The sequence below is a fragment of the Camelus dromedarius genome, chromosome 26 (assembly GCF_036321535.1).
Source record: "Camelus dromedarius isolate mCamDro1 chromosome 26, mCamDro1.pat, whole genome shotgun sequence".
NCBI lineage: Eukaryota > Metazoa > Chordata > Mammalia > Artiodactyla > Camelidae > Camelus > Camelus dromedarius.
In genome coordinates this window covers 27,101,280-27,122,248 of record NC_087461.1, presented here as the reverse complement: position 1 = coordinate 27,122,248, position 20,969 = coordinate 27,101,280, and the positions used below count along the sequence as shown (strand labels likewise).

General features: G+C 55.0%; 2 protein-coding genes across 2 annotated transcripts; one reads left to right on the top strand and one right to left on the bottom strand.

Annotated features, from left to right (window-relative positions):
* Nucleotides 1-642: 642 nt before the first annotated feature.
* Nucleotides 643-4,517, top strand: FZD8 (frizzled class receptor 8). Its single transcript, XM_031447375.2, has one exon. The coding sequence runs from the start codon at nucleotides 1,375-1,377 to the stop codon at nucleotides 3,424-3,426; it is 2,052 nt and encodes a 683-aa protein (XP_031303235.2). The 5' UTR covers nucleotides 643-1,374; the 3' UTR covers nucleotides 3,427-4,517.
* Nucleotides 4,518-18,312: 13,795 nt separating this feature from the next.
* On the bottom strand, nucleotides 18,313-19,809 carry GJD4 (gap junction protein delta 4). Its single transcript, XM_064479257.1, has one exon. It carries the CDS (start codon nucleotides 19,792-19,794, stop codon nucleotides 18,883-18,885), a length of 912 nt encoding a protein of 303 aa, XP_064335327.1. The 5' UTR covers nucleotides 19,795-19,809; the 3' UTR covers nucleotides 18,313-18,882.
* Between the last annotated feature and the right edge of the window lie 1,160 nt (nucleotides 19,810-20,969).

The following is a 20,969-nucleotide window of genomic DNA, read 5'->3' as shown; positions in this document are numbered from 1 at the left end:
GGAGACCCGCCCCCGGGCCTGCCCGGGTGCCCGCGCCTCTCGCGCGCCCGCAGCTGGGCTCCCGGGCACCTCCTCGCGGGCCGCCCCCGGCCCTGCCCCACCTGCCGGGGTGAACTGCAGTCGTTCCACCCCTCCCACATTACCAAGCGTCCACGACCATCGTTCTGAGAACCTTAAGAAGGGGACCCCTTCTCGGTCCCCCAAAACGCTCCCGCGCACACCCCCGCTCTCGGAGGGGCGCGGGGCCCCCTCGCCAGCAGGTCGCCCACTTTCGGGGAGCCTGGAAAGCAGGGGTTTGACTTGATCAAAACGGGCCTCGGAAAGCGCGCGCTGCATAACGCCTCGTCCCCAGTACCCAAGCGCAGACTCGAGGAAATGGAACCCCGACCGCAGACGCGCTGAGCGCCGCGGGGACGGCAGTGGCAAAGCCTCCGTCTCTGCGGTCAACCCCAAGGTTACCCAAACTCCGGCCGCAGACAGCGTGCACGGCCGCGCGGACAGCCAGGCCCGCCCCAGGAAGGCTGGGCCTGGGGAGCGCGCAGACTCCGCCCCGCGCCCCGGATTGGCGCGCTGGCCGCGGGCGGAGACCGAGTCCGCGCCGTATAAATATTCATGAGCCAGCCGGGGCGCAGCGGGGCCGGAGCGGGAAGTTGGCGAGGGGCGCTGCTCCCGCCGAGGAGGAGGAGGAGGAGGAGGAGGTGGCGGCGGGGCGCGGGCGCGCCGCTCAGGTGTCCGCTCCGCCTTCCGGCGTGGATTTGGCTCCGAGTGTCCCGCGAGAAGGGGAGCGTCGACACCTCGCCCGACTGCCTGCCGGAGCGCGGCGCAGATTTCCACCGGAGGCGGGGCCCGTCATCCCGGCGGCGGACCGACGGAGGACAGAGGGCGGCGGCCTCGGCGGAGGCGGGCCGCGAACCCCGGCGGCAGCCGCGCGGCCTTGGGGGAGAGCATGAGCCCCGGGACGCCGAAAGGGGGCCGCAGGGGCTGACCTGGCGCGGAGCGGCCTGGCCCAGCCATCTTGACTGCGCACCGCGGCCCGAGAGGAAACTTGCAGCGCCGCCGCCCTCGGTGCCCGGCAAAGTCACCGGCGCTCGCGGAGAAAGCGAGCAAGGGAAGGACGATGAGCTGGGGGCCGGCCACTATGCCCCGCGAGGGCTGAGCCCGGCCGGCGTGTGTGGGCGGACCCGGGGACAGGGGTGCCTTTCGGCAGCCACCTTCGGCTCCCGCAGCGCCGTGCGGACGCGTCCCGAGAAGGGACGAGGTTATCGGCAGAGCCTCTCCCGGGAGAGGCAGGAGAGAGCCCGGCTGGGCGCCCGGCCTTCCCTCCCCCGGAGCTCTCGCACGCCGCCCGGAGGGCGCGGGACCGAGGCTCGCAGCATGGAGTGGGGTTACCTGTTGGAAGTGACCTCGTTGCTGGCCGCCCTGGCGCTGCTGCAGCGCTCTAGCGGCGCGGCGGCCGCCTCAGCTAAGGAGCTGGCGTGCCAGGAGATCACCGTGCCTCTGTGCAAGGGCATCGGCTACAACTACACCTACATGCCCAACCAGTTCAACCACGACACGCAGGACGAGGCGGGCCTGGAGGTGCACCAGTTCTGGCCGCTGGTGGAGATCCAGTGCTCGCCCGACCTCAAGTTCTTCCTGTGCAGCATGTACACGCCCATCTGCCTGGAGGACTACAAGAAGCCCCTGCCTCCCTGCCGGTCGGTGTGCGAGCGCGCCAAGGCCGGCTGCGCGCCCCTCATGCGGCAGTACGGCTTCGCCTGGCCCGACCGCATGCGCTGCGACCGGCTGCCCGAGCAGGGCAACCCCGACACGTTGTGCATGGACTACAACCGCACGGACCTCACCACGGCCGCGCCCAGCCCGCCGCGCCGCCCGCCGCCGCCGCCGCCGCCCGGCGAGCAGCCGCCCTCCGGCAGCGGCCACGGTCGCCCGCCCGGGGCCAGGCCCCCATCCCGCGGCCGGGGCGGCGGCGGGGACGCGGCTGCACCCCCAGCGCGCGGCGGCGGCGGGAAGGCGCGGCCCCCTGGCGGCGGCGCGGCGCCCTGCGAGCCGGGCTGCCAGTGCCGCGCGCCCATGGTGAGCGTGTCCAGCGAGCGGCACCCTCTCTACAACCGCGTCAAGACCGGCCAGATCGCCAACTGCGCGCTGCCCTGCCACAATCCGTTTTTCAGCCAGGACGAGCGCGCCTTCACTGTCTTCTGGATCGGCCTGTGGTCGGTGCTCTGCTTCGTGTCCACCTTCGCCACCGTGTCCACCTTCCTCATCGACATGGAGCGCTTCAAGTACCCCGAGCGGCCCATCATCTTCCTCTCGGCCTGCTACCTCTTCGTGTCCGTCGGCTACCTGGTGCGCCTGGTGGCGGGCCACGAGAAGGTGGCGTGCAGCGGTGGCGCGGGGCCCGCGGGCGGGGCGGGGGGTGCGAGCGGCGCGGCCGCGGCGGGCGCGGGCGCAGCGGGCGCGGGCGCAGGCGGCCCGGGCGGGCGCGGCGAGTACGAGGAGCTGGGCGCAGTCGAGCAGCACGTGCGCTACGAGACCACCGGGCCGGCTCTGTGCACCGTGGTCTTCCTGCTCGTCTACTTCTTCGGCATGGCCAGCTCCATCTGGTGGGTGATCCTGTCGCTCACGTGGTTCCTGGCGGCGGGCATGAAGTGGGGTAACGAAGCCATCGCCGGCTACTCGCAGTACTTCCACCTGGCCGCGTGGCTCGTGCCCAGCGTCAAGTCCATCGCCGTGCTGGCGCTCAGCTCGGTGGACGGCGACCCGGTGGCGGGCATCTGCTACGTTGGCAACCAGAGCCTGGACAACCTGCGCGGCTTCGTGCTGGCGCCGCTGGTCATCTACCTCTTCATCGGCACCATGTTCCTGCTGGCCGGCTTCGTGTCTCTCTTCCGCATCCGCTCGGTCATCAAGCAGCAGGGCGGCCCTACCAAGACGCACAAGCTGGAGAAGCTCATGATCCGCCTGGGCCTCTTCACCGTGCTCTACACCGTGCCCGCCGCCGTCGTGGTCGCTTGCCTCTTCTACGAGCAGCACAACCGCCCGCGCTGGGAGGCCACGCACAACTGTCCGTGCCTGCGGGACCTGCAGCCGGACCAGGCGCGCCGGCCCGACTACGCCGTCTTCATGCTCAAGTACTTCATGTGCCTGGTGGTGGGCATCACCTCCGGCGTGTGGGTCTGGTCGGGCAAGACGCTCGAGTCGTGGCGCGCGCTGTGCACCCGCTGCTGCTGGGCCAGCAAAGGCGCGGGCGCGGCGGGCGCGGCGGGGGGCGGCCCGGGGGGCGGCGGCGCGGGGCCCGGCGGGGGCGGGGGGCCGGGCGGCGGGGCGGGCTCCCTCTACAGCGACGTCAGCACCGGCTTGACGTGGCGGTCGGGCACGGCCAGCTCCGTGTCGTATCCAAAGCAGATGCCCTTGTCCCAGGTCTGAGCGGAGGGGAGGGGGCGCCCGGGAGGCAGGGGGAGGGGCGAGGCGACCGAGGCTGCGAGGGGGACACTCGAAGGCAGAGGTTCCCACCCCTCCACCGTGTTGATTGCTATTAGCATGATAATGAACTCTTAATGGTATCCATTAGCTGGGACTTAGAGGACTCGCTTAGAACAAAGTACCTGGCATTGAAGGCTCCCAGACCCGGCCCCTTTCCTCCACCGACGGCCGAGGGGTTCCTCCCGGCAGGCGTTCGTTTCTGTTGGCAGAGGAGCGTGAACTTCGCTGCCGCGTTTCCAGGACCCAGGGTTTGGAGCCCTCGCTGGTTGCCGTTCGCTGAGATTGAAGCCAGACCTACAGATTTCACCTGAGGGACCTTGTCTTCTCCCTCGATTCTCCCACGTAAACTCTGACGTCTAACATGTCCTAGAAGAGGGATGACCATGGCCTAACGGGATGGCACGGTTCGGGTATTCTTAATGACCAGGCAAATGCCTTAAGTACACAAGCAAGAAATGTCTTAATTATACACCCCAAGTAAATACGGGTTTTTTACATTAGAGGATGTATTTATATAATTATTTGTTAATTGTAAAAATGTGTAAAATATGTACATATCCAAAGATATACAGTCTGTACATTTTCTTGTAAAAAGTTTAGAGGCCACCCCTGTAAGAACAAATATAAGTATTCTATTTTGTCAATAAAATGACTTTTGATAAATGATTTAAACATTGCCCCCTCCCCCTGCCTCTTCCAAACTGTTACCTTTAAAGAGCTTGCGGAGGGCACGTTGGAAACATGGACATTTTCTGGTTTCTCATTATGTTCACGGACGTTAGACATGGAGAAAATGATCTGTTAAACTAGTTCATAAGTTGTTAGCAGAGTATCACTGTCGAACTGCACTCAAAATTGAGATTTTAGCACCTTTCCGAAAAGGTGGTGTTTTTCATGGCATCTCTTTTCTGATCCGTGGTGAACAACACTCACCTTAGTGTATGTAAATGGGACCTTCCACAAGGCCGGAATTCCACTCCGGCCTTGTTATTTATCTTGTGTAATATCACTAAAGGCTTCCAACCCCACGTTCATTTCTGGCGTCCGTGATTTTGGAGGCACCTGCTCTTGCAGGACCGAGCACACTGAAGGGTCGAGGTTAACGTTTGAAAGCATCGATCACACGTTACGGTGTAAGTCACTTGACAATCTGGTAGCCGACCAGGCGTTCTTTCATGGATTAAACTAACGGGTTAACATCTTAATAACCTTCCAGGCTTGTGTCGTCCAATGCGCTTCTTTTCCTAGAGAAAAAGCTATTGTTCCTCTGTCAAGACTAAGCTAATTTATTGGAGCAGAAGGCTGTTGAATTAGCAGAAGAATGCTTTGGCAATTGTTGAACTTTTTACCTGTCTGCCCAGTGGCTCAGCACATCCTTTAAGAGGAGCCAAATGAATAGGGTTAATCTGTAGGGAACTTGGTCTTTTGAGTTGGAAAACCTTTGATCTTTTCTCCTCTCCAAATGTGCCGTATAGTCTGAAGTCTCTCCCTGCTGCCCGGCTCCTCTTGGTGCAGACCAATTGGCCACCGCGGAGCCTTAAAGTTCTTCCATTAAAGGGCTGTGGGACTTTTACTTTAAAAAGGAGAGAGAGCGGGGGAGAGGAAGACTTGTAACAGTTCGTGAAGACCAGAGGCACAAGTGCGCACAGCCTTTTAAACAGCTTTTCCCGGCATTGTTAGCCAGCCTGCAGGCAGCTAGGCATGGGTTGAGACATTATAGAAAAAGGCTCTGAATGCCCTACAGGTGGTCTGCGCACTTAATCCCCAATTTAAAGCGTTTTCCTTTGCTGGACAATTGCATTACAAAACTCCCTTCTTTCTCGCTCCTAATTGAACCAATGAACTATTATAAACTACAAGTTTTCCTTTAAAAAAAAAAAAAGCCATCAGTGCCTAAATTCTTTGACTACATTCTGGCCAGTTTTCTGGACTGAACTTTGAAAGCACCGGAAGTAAAAGCTGCTTCAGACATTTCTCTTTTTCAGATATTTTTCTTCCTCACGCTTGGTATTTTCTGACAGATGAGCAATAATTTAAAAGTAATTGGTGAGGTTGTGTGTTCCTACTGAAAAGATAGCCCCGGGTCCCTTATTAACCTGTCAATCAAGATAAGAAATGGGCAGTTACCCTGCTAATGATGGCGGCATCCAACATGGTGGGGTGGGTGGGGTCCGGTTCACAGCGTCCTGCTAAGAAGTTTGTTCTCTTTACTTTTCCTAATAGGAATATTTAGTGCTTTAAATTTTTTTTATTTTTGTTGAGAGGATGGAAACTACTTCTTTGACCGATCTTTCTCATGTAAGAGGCTTTTAAGAGGAGTTTCTTGGTAGAAACATTTTGCAAGTCCCTCGCAGAGTCATTCGTGGGGTTAATTGGATTTTTCGAGGTAGATATGCAGGAAGAACCCCGACGTTAGTTATCATGCCGACTATGTTTTTTAAAGTCAGAGCCACTGGAAAAATCTGCACCTTCTGAGAGTTTATTCATTAAAGGATGACTGCTTTGTAACTTGGGAACCAAGGAGTGGCCTGAGTCGAACCCATGTGGTGACTCGCAGGTACTGTAGTGTCCATGAACGGCATTTTCGGTTATAAGGAAGAACTTCGAGGGCAGTTCCCGTAGTCCTTGCACATGTGTGAGATGGAGAGAGAGTTAGAGACTAGCTGCACTTGGCTTCCTGCTTTGGGACTTATGTTCAACTTTGAAGCTGTCTCCCTGGGGGGAGGGGGCAGCCCATCCGTGGAGCACATGCTTAGCGTGCGTGGGGGCCTGGGCTCAGTCCCCAGTGCCTACATTTCTTTTTTAAGTGGAGCTTTTTCCCTTTATTTCTTCATTATATCCTTGTAAAATGCCGCTTTTGATAACCTTTACAAAACGGCTATTAAATGTGTTCAATATAAGCAAAAAGCTTCGCCGGAAAACCTCCCCAGCATCCTGAGGCCCGCCCGCAGGGGGACAGCCGGGGCCTGTGGCCCCTGTGCTCATAGGGACTGACTGTAGTGACTGATCTCAGAGCGCAGGGGCTGGTTGTGTGCCTTGAAAGCTAACGCTTAAGTTGCCAGGTTGCCAACACCCAAATGGTATCTATTCATGGGATTTAGAAACAAAAACAAATCGGTTTGAGGGATGGGAAAAGCAAGGGACAGGCCTACTCTGTGGCTGGGAGATGAATGTCCATAAAGTCTCATGTGGTTAAAACCATGAGAAAAGCCAACGCTTATTAAAATTACTTGTGCGAGAAGCTATGTGAAACACTTTCTTTTCGCTTTATAATATATGCAATTTGAAAATACCATAAAACGGAGGGGAAATGGATAAGGGCAAACCTTGTCACCGTGACAGTTCCTTCACCTGCGCTGATGGCCCTGAAGGTCTCTGGAATCCTTCAGAGTTTCGGGGGAGGAAATCAGATGGTTCTGCCAAGAGAAAAGTCACACATGGAGCCTCAAGCAGCTGTGGGCACAGCTTGCAAGTCAGCATAGGTGACAAAGGTCCCCTGAGACGCGCCTCGTGTCTCCCCACGCGACGCTCTGCTGCCACCTTGCGGTGCCGCGGAGTTCCAGCACCGAGGATGCGCGGGACCAGCACTGCAGGTCCTTCCCTCCAAACTGCGGAGCCCCTGGTCCCCGCCCAGACAGCCCGCAGCTGTTGTGTTCAGAATTTTGAACTCTTTCCTGCAAGAAAAAGATCCCCAAACTGCATCAATTTAAGGCCCCACAAGACCTCCATTGAATTAAATCCTCAATATAACAGTTATGTTAAAAATTATCAATAAGCTGTGTTGAAATTCAACGGTCTTTTTTAAAAATTACCTTCTGAGGTGCTTTTATGTAAGGAATGAGCCGCTCACCAAAGATTCACCACATTTAATGGGAGGAAGAATAAACCAGGAAGACTGTCTGGAGGTGGCTTGTTAATTTCCGCACACTTCAGTTTCCCACCGTGAAGTTGGTGCTGAGTCCGGGGGACGATACTCTGCACCCCCGACAAGTACTGCTGGCTTGGGAGGGGCAGGGGTCCCCCTTGTCTGGAACAGAAGGAATAGAAGCCGCGCCAGGATCCACATCAGCCAAAGGGAAGAGAGGGCATCACTCGGGAATCGGGAGCAGTGGAGAAGGCGTGGGGAGACGGAAGACCAGGGGCGGGAAGACCACGCCTGCGAGCAGAGTGTGAAAGGCAGCTTCGCGAAGCCCACATCCGAAGGCTTCTTCCTTCTGGGATCGGAGTGGCTGGGCGGGGGCTGGGAGGGAGGAGGCGAGCTGGTCAAGGGACTGAGGACGGAAGACGCTCTCGGAGGTCACCTACAGGGTCCTGGGGTCCTAAGTGGTTATCGGGACTCTCGCTGCTCCGTGGACAAGGAACAGTGGCAAGGCCTAGTGTTGAGGGAGGTGGACTCAGAAGCCACATCGATTGCCACCCGCAGCTTCCCGCATGCACAGGTCACTGCTTCACTTACAGGCCGGAAATTGATGCCCAGAGAGGACTGGACTTGCCCAAGGTCACACAGCCAGCAGCAGAGCTGGGCCTGGAAGCCACGGATGCTACGTGTCACTCCTAATAGTAGCGACAGCTCATTTCCGCTGCCCTGGTTTCTGTGTAAGTCCCTGCAGCCACCGGCCGCCACATGCTTTCGTCCCTGACATCAGCTGCCCGGCCGTGTGCACCCAGTCCCAGAATCGTCCCAGAGCACAGGTTTCCGACGGTCTGGTGCTGACCCACACGGGAACAGACGAGCACTGCCTGAGAGGCTGCCGGGGCAACTTCGGGAAGGTTTGGGCCTGCACCCACAGTGACACAGTATTTGGCCAAGATCACACTTCCTAGTTGATACCAAGGCCCAAGGACACAGTCTGCCTGCTACTTAGTGAGGTGCAGTGACCGGAGGAGGGAAGGGGCCAGTGGCTGATGGAGTCACACCGGGGAGAGTGGTGCCAGCACCTGCCCTGGTCAGCAGGGGCCTGGGGCCTCTGGGAGGAAGGGGCGCACTAGGCCCCCAGGGCAGCAGAGCCAGAGGGAGCAGGAAACAGCCCCGGTGAGCACTGCGAAGTCTCTGGAGGGAGGGGACAGGAGCGCCGTGGATTCAGACCAAGGCCCCGGGACATGCCCAGGAGGACGGCGGTACCTGAAGGGGCGGCAGGAAGGATGGAGTGAGGGCAGACGGCCAGGCCAGGGCAACGTCGGGATAGTTCATAAGTAATGACCGCGCTTCCACAGCCTTCCAAGCCTTGGGGAGCCCCACCACTCACCCAGGACAAAGGTACCTATTTATGAGCCTTATTTAACACTCAAGTGAACCATACACTAATTAAAATCAGAAAAACAATTTCCAGCGTCCGTTCCGTGACAAAGCTGTTTCTAAGTAAGCAGCACCCTGGCGGTGGCTCTCACCCCTGCCGACACCCACAAGCACAAGGGGTGCCTCCACCAGCCACTGCGGCCAGCAGCACCCCGAGCAGGTGAACCAGAGCTCCTGGGGAGCCCGAGCTTTCTAAAACCAGCCGGGGGGGACGAGTCGCACGTGTAGGCAGCGTTGAAAGCCAGTGAGTGGAACTGATATGATCTAAAAATGAAACCACAAAATACAGATAGAAATCAGCTGAGCCAAGGGCTCTTGTCATCCAATTTGCCTCATTTAAACGGAAGTAGTTTTGTTTTTTTTCTTTTTGTCACCTTGAGTAAACATCTGGGAGAGGACAGGGGTGCCCCCAGCTGGGCGGAAGGGAGAACTTCATGCTTTGCTGTTGCGAACCGAAGCTCTCGCGGCACAGCGTTGTTTGGATAACCCTGCCTTCTCTTCCACTTGTAAAGTCGTAACAGAGAACTGGGTACACAGCGTAGGATTCTTTTAAACAAGAAATTAGACCCAACCGGTAAACCTCCAAGGAGCCAATAAAAGCGGACTCACCCAGTGGTGACCTAGTCTGGGTGTGACTTTCGACAACCAGGTGACAGTCACCTCGTCGTCCTGGAGACGGGGGGGGGGTGCTGGGATCCTGAGTGTGTGTGGATACGTGTACCTTTTAAAGGAACGTGACACCACCTCCCCTGATGCTGGAACTTTGCACACGTTTTACAATTGTAGGATAATGTTTATTCAGGGCAGAAATCTCCTTCCTCTGGGGACCCAGGAGGAAGGGGTGAGTCCTTGACCAAAGCCCCAGAAAGTGAAACTCACTCCCCAAGTGAACTCTGAGGTTTTCCTGAGTCTACATAGATCTTAACTGCTACACTGCATCCTATTTCTGTAAGAAACAGTCCAAGCAGAAGGTCAAAGGTGAAACCCATGGGAGGGATACGAATCTCTTGTCATACCGCTAAAGCGCATACGTGGCTATACTTAACGGGAACCAAAAAGAAGCTAATAACTCAATTTAATCATCATGGAAAATATCTCATAATGAACGTTGTTTTTACCTGCTTGACTTAGAGATTCTCCAGGAAGCTGCAGAAAGCCAGCGAAATGGAGAGGTTCAGAACACGGACTCAGGACGCCCTGCCTGGGCCAGGTTCTCAGCCTCTGTCTGCCTCAGTTTGCCCCTCTGTAAAATGGGAATGAGACAGGTTCCTGCTTCACTGGGTCTCAGGGTAACTGTGAGGAGTGAATGCAGACAGAACAAGGTGAGCGGCACTGCCTGGAACAGTGGGAGGCGGCCAGCGTCATCGAAGCTTGTTTTTCTGTAGCGATGCTTCCTTGTGCATTTTTGCTTTATTTATTTTTATTATGACCAAAAAAAACATACAACACACTTTACCATCTTAAGCAGTTTTTAAGTGTCCATTGTTTGATGCTAGGCATACTCACACTGCTGTGAGCCAGATCTCCACAACTTGTCCATCTTGCAAAACTGAAAGTACGGATTAAATATCCCCCTTTCCCCCCTTCCCCTCGGTCCCTGGCACAACCGTTCTTCCTACTTCTATGAACTGGACAATTCTCGGTCCCGCCTATGAGCACACTCACACGGCACTTGTCTTTTTCTGGCTGGTTTATTTCACTTCGCATAATATCCTCAGGGTTCATCCATGTTGTGGTCTGTGTGACGGGATTTCCTCCTTATTAAAAGCTGGCTAGTAACCAGTGGATGTACACACCGCATTTTGTTAATCAGCTTATCCACTTATGGGCGTTTGGGTTGCCCCCACCTCTTGGCTGTCGTAAATAATGCTGCTAGGAACTTGGTGCGCAAGCATCCCTTTGAGACCCTGCCTTCGGTGTTCCGCGTGTGTTCCCAGAAGTGGGACTGCCGGATCACACAGCGGGTCTACATCTGAGGACCCTCCGCGCCGCTCTCTGCAGCCTGCGCCCCACTTTACAGCCTCACCGACAGTGCGCGGGGTTCCCGCTTCTCCACGTTCCGGCCATCACTTGTTATTTTCTGGGTTTCGGGTGGATTGAGGTTTTGTGGTTTTGATCTGCATTTTTCTGATGATTAGTGATGCCAAGTAACTTTTCATGTGCCTGTTGGCCATTTCTGTGTCATCTTTGGAGAAATGTCTGTTCAAGCCCTTTGCCCGTTTTTCATCAGGTTTTTCCATTTTTCCTGTTGAGCTGTATATTGTTTTTATATTCTTGATAATAACCCCTCCTCTGATACATGATTTTCAAATATTCTCACACAGTCCGTAGGTCACCTTTCCACTGCTGACCGTGTCCTGTGATGAACCAGTTCTTAATTTTAGCGTGGTCCCACTTGCCTGTGTGCGCTTTGTGGCAGGTGCTTTTGGTGTCCTGTCCAAGACAGCACAGCCACATCCAGGGTCCTGAGGAGTTTTGCCAGTTTTTCTCTTCCACGTGGGATGAGGGCGATGATGACTGCATGGCCCTTATTTTTTTCTCCTTTTTTCCATTTTTCTTTAAATTGAGGTATAATTAACATACAGGTGCTCTGCCCGTCTCACTCAATCCTTCTGTGAAACAAATGACATGATCGAGAGAAAAGCAGTACATTTTAAATCTCTACATACAAAAAGGGAAGGAAATTCAAGATATTACACTTGTCAGTGAGGCGCTCGTGACCCCCGCTGCACTTACAATGGCGAAGTGTCAGTGCTTTAACCTGCTCAGAAGGGAGAATTTCTATTATTTTTTTAAATTGTGTGCTGTTCTAAAATCCACTCATTCAACACACACCCATTAATCACCACGACACAGGAGGGGGTTCGAAGCCCCATCCGTGTTCAGACGTGCAGACACTTTCTTCATGTGAAACCCATCGGTCCACGGAGAAAATTAACTCACGGCAGAATTAAACAGCAAGGAGAATAAAGAAACAAGGAAAAATAGAGAAGAAAGTTGACAGGAAGAAAAGTTTCAGGTGAAGCAAAACAAATATTTTTAATCAGAGTTGCAGTGAAACCCCGCCGTCACATGAGCGATCTTTTCACGGCAATCCTCGCACAACCTGCCCACTGGAGACTCGGGGCTCCGGTCACTGGAACACCTTGCCCGTCAACACTTCCATGCTGGAAAGTTGGATTTCACATGAAGGAAATGACTAAGTTTGAAAGGCTCTAGGTTTAAGGTGACTCACATGCCCGTAGGATGAACAGACCTGAACACTGTGTTATGATTTGTGTATTTGCACTTCGAATTCTCGGAGGATTTAACAGTATGAGACCAAAGATTGGATTTTTCCAAATCACACGGAAGCCTTGAAATCCAAGCTGAGTCTAATTAAAGGATGAATGGGGTGAACTCCACAACTTTGCAGCACAGCCATGTTTGCCGACTCCAGAAGGGTTGGCGCAAGACCAGCACGGAGGCTTCCGGGCCCCGGGCGGTGAGGGTGGGGCTGAGGGGAGTCAGCAACGCTTTTCCAGGCCCCTCGAGTTACTGACTTAGTTTTACTGTAAGCCGTTCACTAACTTATGAAAAAAGTGTCAAGTTAACAACAAAAGGTGTTAATTCCATCTGGATTATCGGCAGTGTGATTTCCCGCCACAATCAAGACTTTACTCAAACAACCTGGATGCCTCCACCCGGTTCTATGAGACCCTTCAGGTCCATTTTTGCTTCCCCCATTGGACCAGAGCCCATCTGAAGCCACCCTACTGGGCTTTGGGCAGGCACCCATTTGAGAAGTCAGCAAAGGGTGTCTTTGGGGTTCCATATTTCCTTCTCAGGTACCAGGTTCCACCCTGCATCTTTTTATGAACTTCATTCTTTAGTAACCAATCCCAGCAAGACTCCAGGAAAAGAACCCAGAACAGAGGACATGATGCAGCCACAGAATTTCGGGGAGGTATGAAAAAACGTAACATAGAATGTGTGCTTCCTGACCCAGCGGTACCTCGTGAATAACAACGTGTTGGGAAACACTGGTGTTAGGAGGATGGGCCGGGTACATGTGCCGCTCAAAGATCGTGCTGTACACCTGAAATCGGCAGGACACTGAAACTGACAAGACTTCAACAACAAAGAATGAAGAAGAAGAAGGAGGAGGAGAAGGAGAAGGAGAAAGAGAAGGAGAAGAAGAAAGGGGGGGCATGTAGCTCAGTGGTACAGCGTGTGCCTAGCATGCACAAGGTCCTGGGTTCAATCCCCAGGACTTCCACTAACAGTAAATAAATAAAAAGCTAATTACACCCACCCCCCAAAAGAAACCCATGCAGGGTTATTGGCAAGGTCACCAGGGAGGTATACCTGGGCGGGGTCTCCCAACATCCCAAAGGTGACCACGTACCATCCCGTACCTCGGGCTGAGTCAGGGGGGTCTTTTCAGGCCTCTGCTGGCCCTGTTCAGAGGTAGGGAGTTACCCACGGATCAGTTAGGCTTTCAGACCTCTTTGATCTACACACACGAAGGCAAGACAACAGGCCTCCACTTTCCCAAATGTTCGAGGCCACCAGGTCCCATCCGCACCCTCCCCCACGTGCCGTTTCCCAACCTCACTCTGCTGGGGCCTCAGACTCTGCCTCCAGCCTGGCGTTTGCCCCGACCGCAGGCTGCCTGGGCTCCCTTCTCTGCCCCGTGGCGTCTCTTACACATAGTTGGTCCTTGTGCGTCTGGTCTCTCCTCCTTGTCACCGTCTTCCCACTTTGGTGCCAACCCTCCCTCCCAAGGAAGTGCCCGCCACCAGCTTGTCTTCCTTCCCCTCCCCTTGTCACCATCCTTGCTCTGACCCATCAAGGTCACCAAAGTGTAACTGGTGGTGCAGGGAACAGCTTCTCACAAGGCATTTGGACTTTAAATTTTTTTGGGGTTTTTTTTTTTTGGCATTCTTTTTTCTTGAAGTATAGTCAATAAAAAAGTTTTAAGACTTTTTAAAAATTGGCTAAACATAGTTCACAATGTTGTGTCAGTTTCTGGTGCCCAGAATCATGTTTCAGTCATACATATACACACAATATATTCGTTTTCATATTCTTTTTCATTACAGGTTACTACACGACATTGAATATAGTGTCATTCAGCTCCATGGTGGTTTACTTAGAAAAAATAGAAATTTCATGGTGAAATATCCAAGTCTGAACCATGAGATTTAATTTTTAAGTATATGTTCCCTGCACTTATACCCTAGTCATCTCATCAAGATGCCCTCAAGCACAAGGATGTGCCTTCCTTGTCTTCCTCTTGCGACTCCTCCCTTGCCTTGTCCAAGTCCCAGACACAGAAAAGACGCTTAATAAATACACGGCCATCAGGAGCTGTCTTCCGTATTCACACTTGTCCTTCTTCCAAAAGGTGACACTCTTCTTGTGGGTGAGGAAATAAAGACACACAAAGAAAGGCCAGAGTTCCCAGAGCCCTTCGCTGCTAGAGTGGAAGCAGTGCCTCCTCCCTGGAGTGCAGGCTGAACCATGTTCTCAGTTTCTCTCCGAAGAACCACTCTGGGCACAGAACAAAATCTGATGAACCTGCTTTAGCCTAAGACTTGACTTCCTTCTCCCCACCCATCCCACAAACCCCTCCATAAAATTACTGAATTTCTGAAGGAAACGGCATTCAATACGCTTAGTATAAACTTTAATAATGCCTGAGGCTTTTTTCCGATGAAATATACCAGGTGAGGAAGACCAATTTATAGACATTTAATTGCCTCTCAAATAATGTTTCTGAGATCAAAAGCACTTTAACCTTCTAAAGCACAAGAAAAAGAGAGAAAAAATTCTTACAGATAAAATAACACATCATTTCCTAAACCAAGGGGGGCGGAAACCTCACGCACCTTTGCAGGTGCCTGATTTGATGAGCCAAGGCCAGAAGGGGCTTTTTTGGCTGATGAGTGAACAGCTGGGAGGAATCGTCCCAGAAGAGAAAGGTCTGTGCCTGTTGCCACGCCCAGCATGCAGCTTCCTGGGTAGTCACCCCGGACCCTCCCAGGTCCACCTCTTTTATCATGATCGGTGTCTCAGGCCAAACGTGCGGTTTGCAGCCTGGCCATACGAAAACCCAGGGAAAAGGACAATCAGACACTTGTGGGCAAAAAATATAGAAAGTAAATTAGAAATAAGGAAGGGGCCATCTCAACCCACGGGTATGAAACACTGTTAAATTACAGATGGCCCACAATTTCTCCATCGGCCCGAGAGTCTCACCCCACCTCCCTGCATCATCCAAAGTTAACCTAACACGAGTCCCAGATCTGAGGCTTCTTAAATCCCGCTTTCTCTGAGCAAAGATGAGCAAGAAAGGAGAAGGCTGACACTGGCCAAGAGGCTCCAGAAATAAATGAAGGTGTTGGAGCTTATAAATACCACATCCTAACACGGTCCAAGAGAGGCCTCTGCTGGTCAGACAGGAGGTGGGATGGAGGTGGGATTGTCCCATCTGTGGACACCTCCCTCCTCATGCAGGTGCCCTGTCACCGCCACTCCTGGAGATGCCAGTTTTGGGACCTGTCAGGCGTGGAGATCTCACAGCCCAGGACACACCTTATACACGGCCATATGGGGGCAGGTGGGCGTCCGCCTCCGTGATCTCACCTGAACTTCCCAACCAGCCCACGGAGTCAGGCAGCCCTCAGGTGCCCGTCTCAGTGCCGAGAAAAGCAGAGCTCACAGGAACTGTAGGAGGAGCTGTTAGAATTGGACCAATACCTTTTGCTGGAGCTCTTCCCGCCCATTTGCTGGCCTCCCACGTGATAAGCTGGTCTTAGGGTTTTTTTTTTTAAAGCATCATAGAAAGAAACAAGAGCAAGAGATTAAATGCTGGGTGCAGAGCTGATGGTTATCGACATAGCTCCACCGACTTGAAACCTCATCTCTCAGCCTGCTGACACCACGGGTTGTGCAGAAAGCAAGGAGCAACCCCCCCCCCGGGAGGGAGGGGCGCTTCGGGGAGAGGGCCCCCCGCGACCCGGGAGGGGGACTCCGGGCCGTCTGCGCAGTGGGTGCCGGCGGCCGCAGGCCACGCTGCAACGCTCCGTCCTTCGTGCTCACCTGTCTGGGGACGGAGACCTCTTACTAAAATCCAGTATTTGCATTTGACTTTTTATTTCCTGAATTCTCCATGAAAACTCCCTTCACGTGAGTTCAGCTTCTGAGAAGACTGCGTCACTTCTTTCGGCTCCGCCTTCTGCCGCTCGCGTCTCTCTCGGGTCGCAGCACAGGAAGGTGCGCGCTGTGACTGACAGGACGGAGGAAAAATACACATTTGTGTATTTCAAGTGGGGGCGAGGGGAGACATCTGTTTCCTTTCCAGGAAACGTTTCTCCCACAGAACAAGGGAAAGGGCTGGACTGGGGGTGGAGGGCACCCCATCCCCACGGCAGGAGGGATGCGGGGTCAGGTCTGTGCCCGGGGAGCCAGGTGCCCCCCCCTTCACTGCAAAGCCCACCCTCCTCCTCATTTCCTGCCGGAAACCTGATTCACACCCAGGAAACTGGAAGTAGGTCCCTGCCAGAACAGTCGCGCTCTGTTAGTTCCGGACGGGAGGCCTCTCCTGGGCGCAGTCTCACCAATGCCCCCCTCGTCTTCTTCCTTGCGGGCCCGCCTCGGGGTTAGGGTGTCCGTCCACGCTGGGCCCCACAGCCAGCCCCCGCCCCCGCCGGGCACCAGCCCGGGGAGACGTCGGGAAATCTAACCCGGGAGGCTAGACTTCCACGGCACCCAGCCCGCCGCGCCCACCGAGCAAAGCCGGAACGGCTGGGCGCTTACACCTGCCAAGGTCCTCCATGGTCTGAAAGGCCCATATCTAAGAGACAGTCCCGAGCACGGGAGACTTGGGTCCAGGCCCCTGTCAGTGAGTTCTCCTCATCCCCGTCACCTCCTTTCTCTTCCCTGCAGCCCCAGGACGTCCGAGGACCCCAGCCAACGGCCACGCTTCGCCTTACTCCCCTGCGACCAGTTCCTTGGCCACTGAGGATATGTTAAGCCCCTCCCGTGGGGCAGGTACCCAGGAAACGTTTGCTGCCTGAGGCAAACGCTGGCCAGCTGTTGGCCCAAACCTTCCCTCCTTCTTCCTGGACAGTCATCCCTACTGTCTGCAGGGGGATTGGTTCCCAAATCCCTGGATGCTCAAGTCCCTTACATAAAATGGCCTAATATTTGGACATAACCTGCCGCATCCTCCTGTAAGCCATCTCCGGATGACTTATAACACCTAATACATTGTAAATGCTAGGCAAATAGTTGCCTGCATGCAGCAAACTCAAGTTTTGCTTTTTGGGACTTTCTGGAATTTTTTCAAAAATACTTTAGATCCATGGTGGCTTGACTCTGAGGCTGGAACCGGTGGATTCGGAGGGCTGGCTGTCTAACTAGGCCATCTTTTGTGGCCTCCTGAGCAGTCAGGTCCCAGCTCTGGCTGGCTGTGTGGTCCTCCTCCAGGCCTGGCCTTGGAACAGGTCTTGTCTTTGCCACAGAAATCTTGGCACCGCAGGCAGACGATGGTGCAGCCAGAGGATGGAAGGATCCCTGAACCACCACCCAGAGGAATGCTGCCCATTGATCAAGAAACTCCGTACTTTCACGAAGCTTCCGTGTGAAGTGTCTAAGACTGGAGTGAGCAGCTACACCGGGCGCGATCACCTTAACTCCCGCCGCCTCTGCCGCGGGCAGTGGGTGACTCAGGGACACCAGCCCATGAGCCCTCTTGCGTTCACCCCGTGTGCGGAAGATGTGAGAAGCAGGCTGGAGTCTTGAAAGCAGGATGACAGCCACACCGTCTTTTTATTTCACCTTTTGGATGCAGTCTCAGATTCCCCCTCCCCTTAAAATGACTAGAAAAGATCTGTAAAGGCTTCAACACCTAAGTTACAAACCAGGGGGTTTACTGTGTCCTGTGTGAGAACAGAGACAAGGCGGTCACAGTTGAAGGCTGGGTTCCCTGGATGCCTTGGTCCTCCTTGGTCACTATTTGCCGGCGTAAAGGGCAGCTCCTCTTCCTCCGCCTCGGGGACCACAGGCTCCTCATCCACCCCAGGAGGACACCCGGGGTGTCCTCCTCTTTCTCACCCCCTGACGCACGTGAGCAGGTTTACCCTGTTCCACAGCAGCCCTTACCGCCTCGCTGTGTCCTTCGAGTGGCCGCTGAAGGCTGCACACAAGCACAAACAGACTCACGCTCCATGAACTCGGCAGCACCTGGACCAGAGAACCAGGGGAGGCGGAAACAGAGGCACCCATGCGGAGCTCACCTGAGAGGGGAGGCCGGTGTCTCTAGGGCGCCCCTCCAGGAGCTTCAGCACAGACCTGGAGAAGGGTCTCACCTGCTCCCCAGGACGGGAGGTGAAGGCCCTCGGGGCAGCCCTAACTGGTCATGGCTCCCTCCCACAGGCAGAGCCGGGCTGGGAAACGTGTGACAGTCCTAGCAGCCCAAGTGCTCCCTCTGCTCAGTAGGGACAGCCACTCAGCCAACAGACCCAGCGACACAGCCAGCCAGCACCCCCATCCCGTGCACCTCACACCCACATGCAGTAGCAAGCCAAGGTGCCCACAAAAGCAAGCCCCCAGTGTTTTCCGGCCGTATTTCCTGCGTCCGAGGTTCCGCCCATACACAACACAGTGAAGCGGGAAGTGTGAGATCACAGCGCACTCGGCGTTAATTTTATTACAGGCGTTGGGAGAAGTGAAACTAACGTGCCCCTATTGATGCGTAACAGACACCCTTCTTGGCTAAGCAGGAAAACAAACCAGAACGCTTCAAACCTCATAATAATTCACCAGAAAACATTTTAAAACATGAACGAGCTCTGTGAACGCAAGAGAACGTGCTTTTCAAGAAGCACCTGCCGCAGGCGAGGGAGACCGCAGCGCGCAGGCTCGGACCTGCTGCGCGCCCGGCATCCCTGCAGCTCCCACCCGCCCTGGAGCGCCGGAAGGCGTCACTGGAATTAAATCTCCAGTGCCCCGCAGCAGGGCCTCCGGGGGAGTCCGTCTGTCCCGCCAGCCCCCACTTCTGAGGGTGGATGCTCTGCGTCCCGGTGCCCCGCGCTCCCGGGGCGGGACTCCGGCGCTCACACCCACTCGGACTTGCACGGACCCGGGAGCGGGGCGCGCGGCGGGCCGGGCCGCTCCTCCCCCCCGGCGGCGGCCGCCTCTCTGGGTCTGGGCACCGGCAGCTGGTCGCTGGCCGAGGACAGCGCGTCACTCTCGTCCTCCCCCGGCAGCTCCAGGCGCCCCGGCGCGGCGGGCATCCCTGCGGGGCTGTGCGCGCCCTGTCCTCCCGTCCGCGGCCCCGGGCGAGCGCACGCCCCTCGCCCCTCGGCTACCCCGTCCCGGTGTCCCTCCAGCGCTGCGTCCCCGGCCACTGGCCACGGCCTCCTCGGTGCCCGGCCGGGTCGCCCGCGGGTCTTCCAGCGCGCGCTGCAGACCAGGTCGGCAACACTGAGCAGGAAGGACAGTGCGCAGGCTGCCCAGACGAAGAGCATCAGGATGGACTTCTCCGTGGGCCGAGAGACGTAACAGTCCACCACGCTGGTGCACGGAGGGTGCGTGCATGAGAATCTCTTCGGGACCAAGAATCCAAAGAGGAGGTAATGCAGGGCACCGAAAGCTGCCTCCGTCAGGGTCCGCAGGCAGAGGTGGACCAGGTAGCCGGAAGAGAAGTCAGGCACCGGTAGCCAGCGCCTGGCCCCAGGGGTCAGCTCAGGGGCGTGGTGGTCCCCGGGGACACCATCCGGCCCACGGGGTCCACGCGCCGCCAGCTCGGCTCCTTTGTGCAGCACGTAGACACTGAAGACCGCGGAGGGGAGGAGGACAGACACGCTGTGGAGCAGCCAGAACCGCAGGTGGGACACGGGGGAGAAGATGTCGTAGCAGACGTTGGCGCATCCCGGCTGCAGAGTGTTGCATACAAACCTCTCCTGCTCGTCCTGGTAAACGGGTGACCCAGCCAGGACCAGCACCACCATCCTCAACAGTACCATGAAGACCAGCCAGATCTTCCCTGGAAAGAGGAAGTAGGGAAGCACCGTTACAGCCGGACAGACACAGCTCCTCCCAGCAACAGCTGTTAAGCCGTCCTGGGGCTGAGAGTGCAGACCTCGGTGGGCGGGCGTGTGTTTCAGTCACAGCCACGGTGGCGGCCAGTTAGCTCGCCGGACAGCTCTAACCAGCACTTAGTGCGCCGAGGTCTGTGCGGAGATACTGCGCGTCCAGGTGCAGACCGCTGTGATGCAGTGAGTTACGTGGATTTTTTTGTTTCCCCGAGCATAGAAGAGCTACCTTTTCACCGTGTCTTAGTCTACGAAGTGTGCAATAGCATTATTTAAAAAGTACATTCCTTGATCAAAAAATACTTTGTTGCTAAATAATGCTAACCATCCTCTGAGCCTTCAGCCAGTGGTGGTAGTAACATCAAAGACCCACTAACCACACATCCCCACAACAAATATAATGATAGTGGAAAAGTTTGAAATACTGTGAGAATTACCGAAATCTGACACAAAGACATGAAGTTAACAAGTGCTGTTGGAAAAATGACATGGACAGACTTGCTCAAAACAGGGCTGCCACAAACCTTCAACTTGTAAAAAACAACAACAAAAAAAAACAGTATCTGCAAAGCACGATGAATGGAGGTGTGTGCCTGTAATTGTAAAATGCTTTGAAATTGGCAGATTGAAAGAAAATCACAGATACTAAAATGTTTAATCTTGCTCTGCTGGTTCAGCCTGGTAGTGTCTCCTGGACAGAAAGATCTAGAAAGGGGCTGCTGTAAATAAAGTCCTCCTCTCAGATGAATGAGCTTTTTAAAGAGTGCTAGCACAGTCCTGTAAGCGCACAGCAAATCCAAGCTCTTAACTTTGGCGCGTTTTCTCTGTGATAATGAGGCGGGAAGCCCCATAAAAAAGACCAGCAGGACCCCCGGGCAGGGCCACTGCTCTCCTGCCGGCACCATCTGGTTCCCTGGCCCAGAGGCTCTATCTCACTTTTTGCCTCTGAAACGGCTTACTTACCCCTAAAATTCTATTGGTTCCCTGAGCTCACTCCTGATTGGTTATTTCTCTCCCTCCTGATTGGTCCATTTCTACAAAGCTTGTTTCTAATTAGTCAACTTCTGTTATACCTTATTTGCATATGATGCTGCAAAGTGTAAACT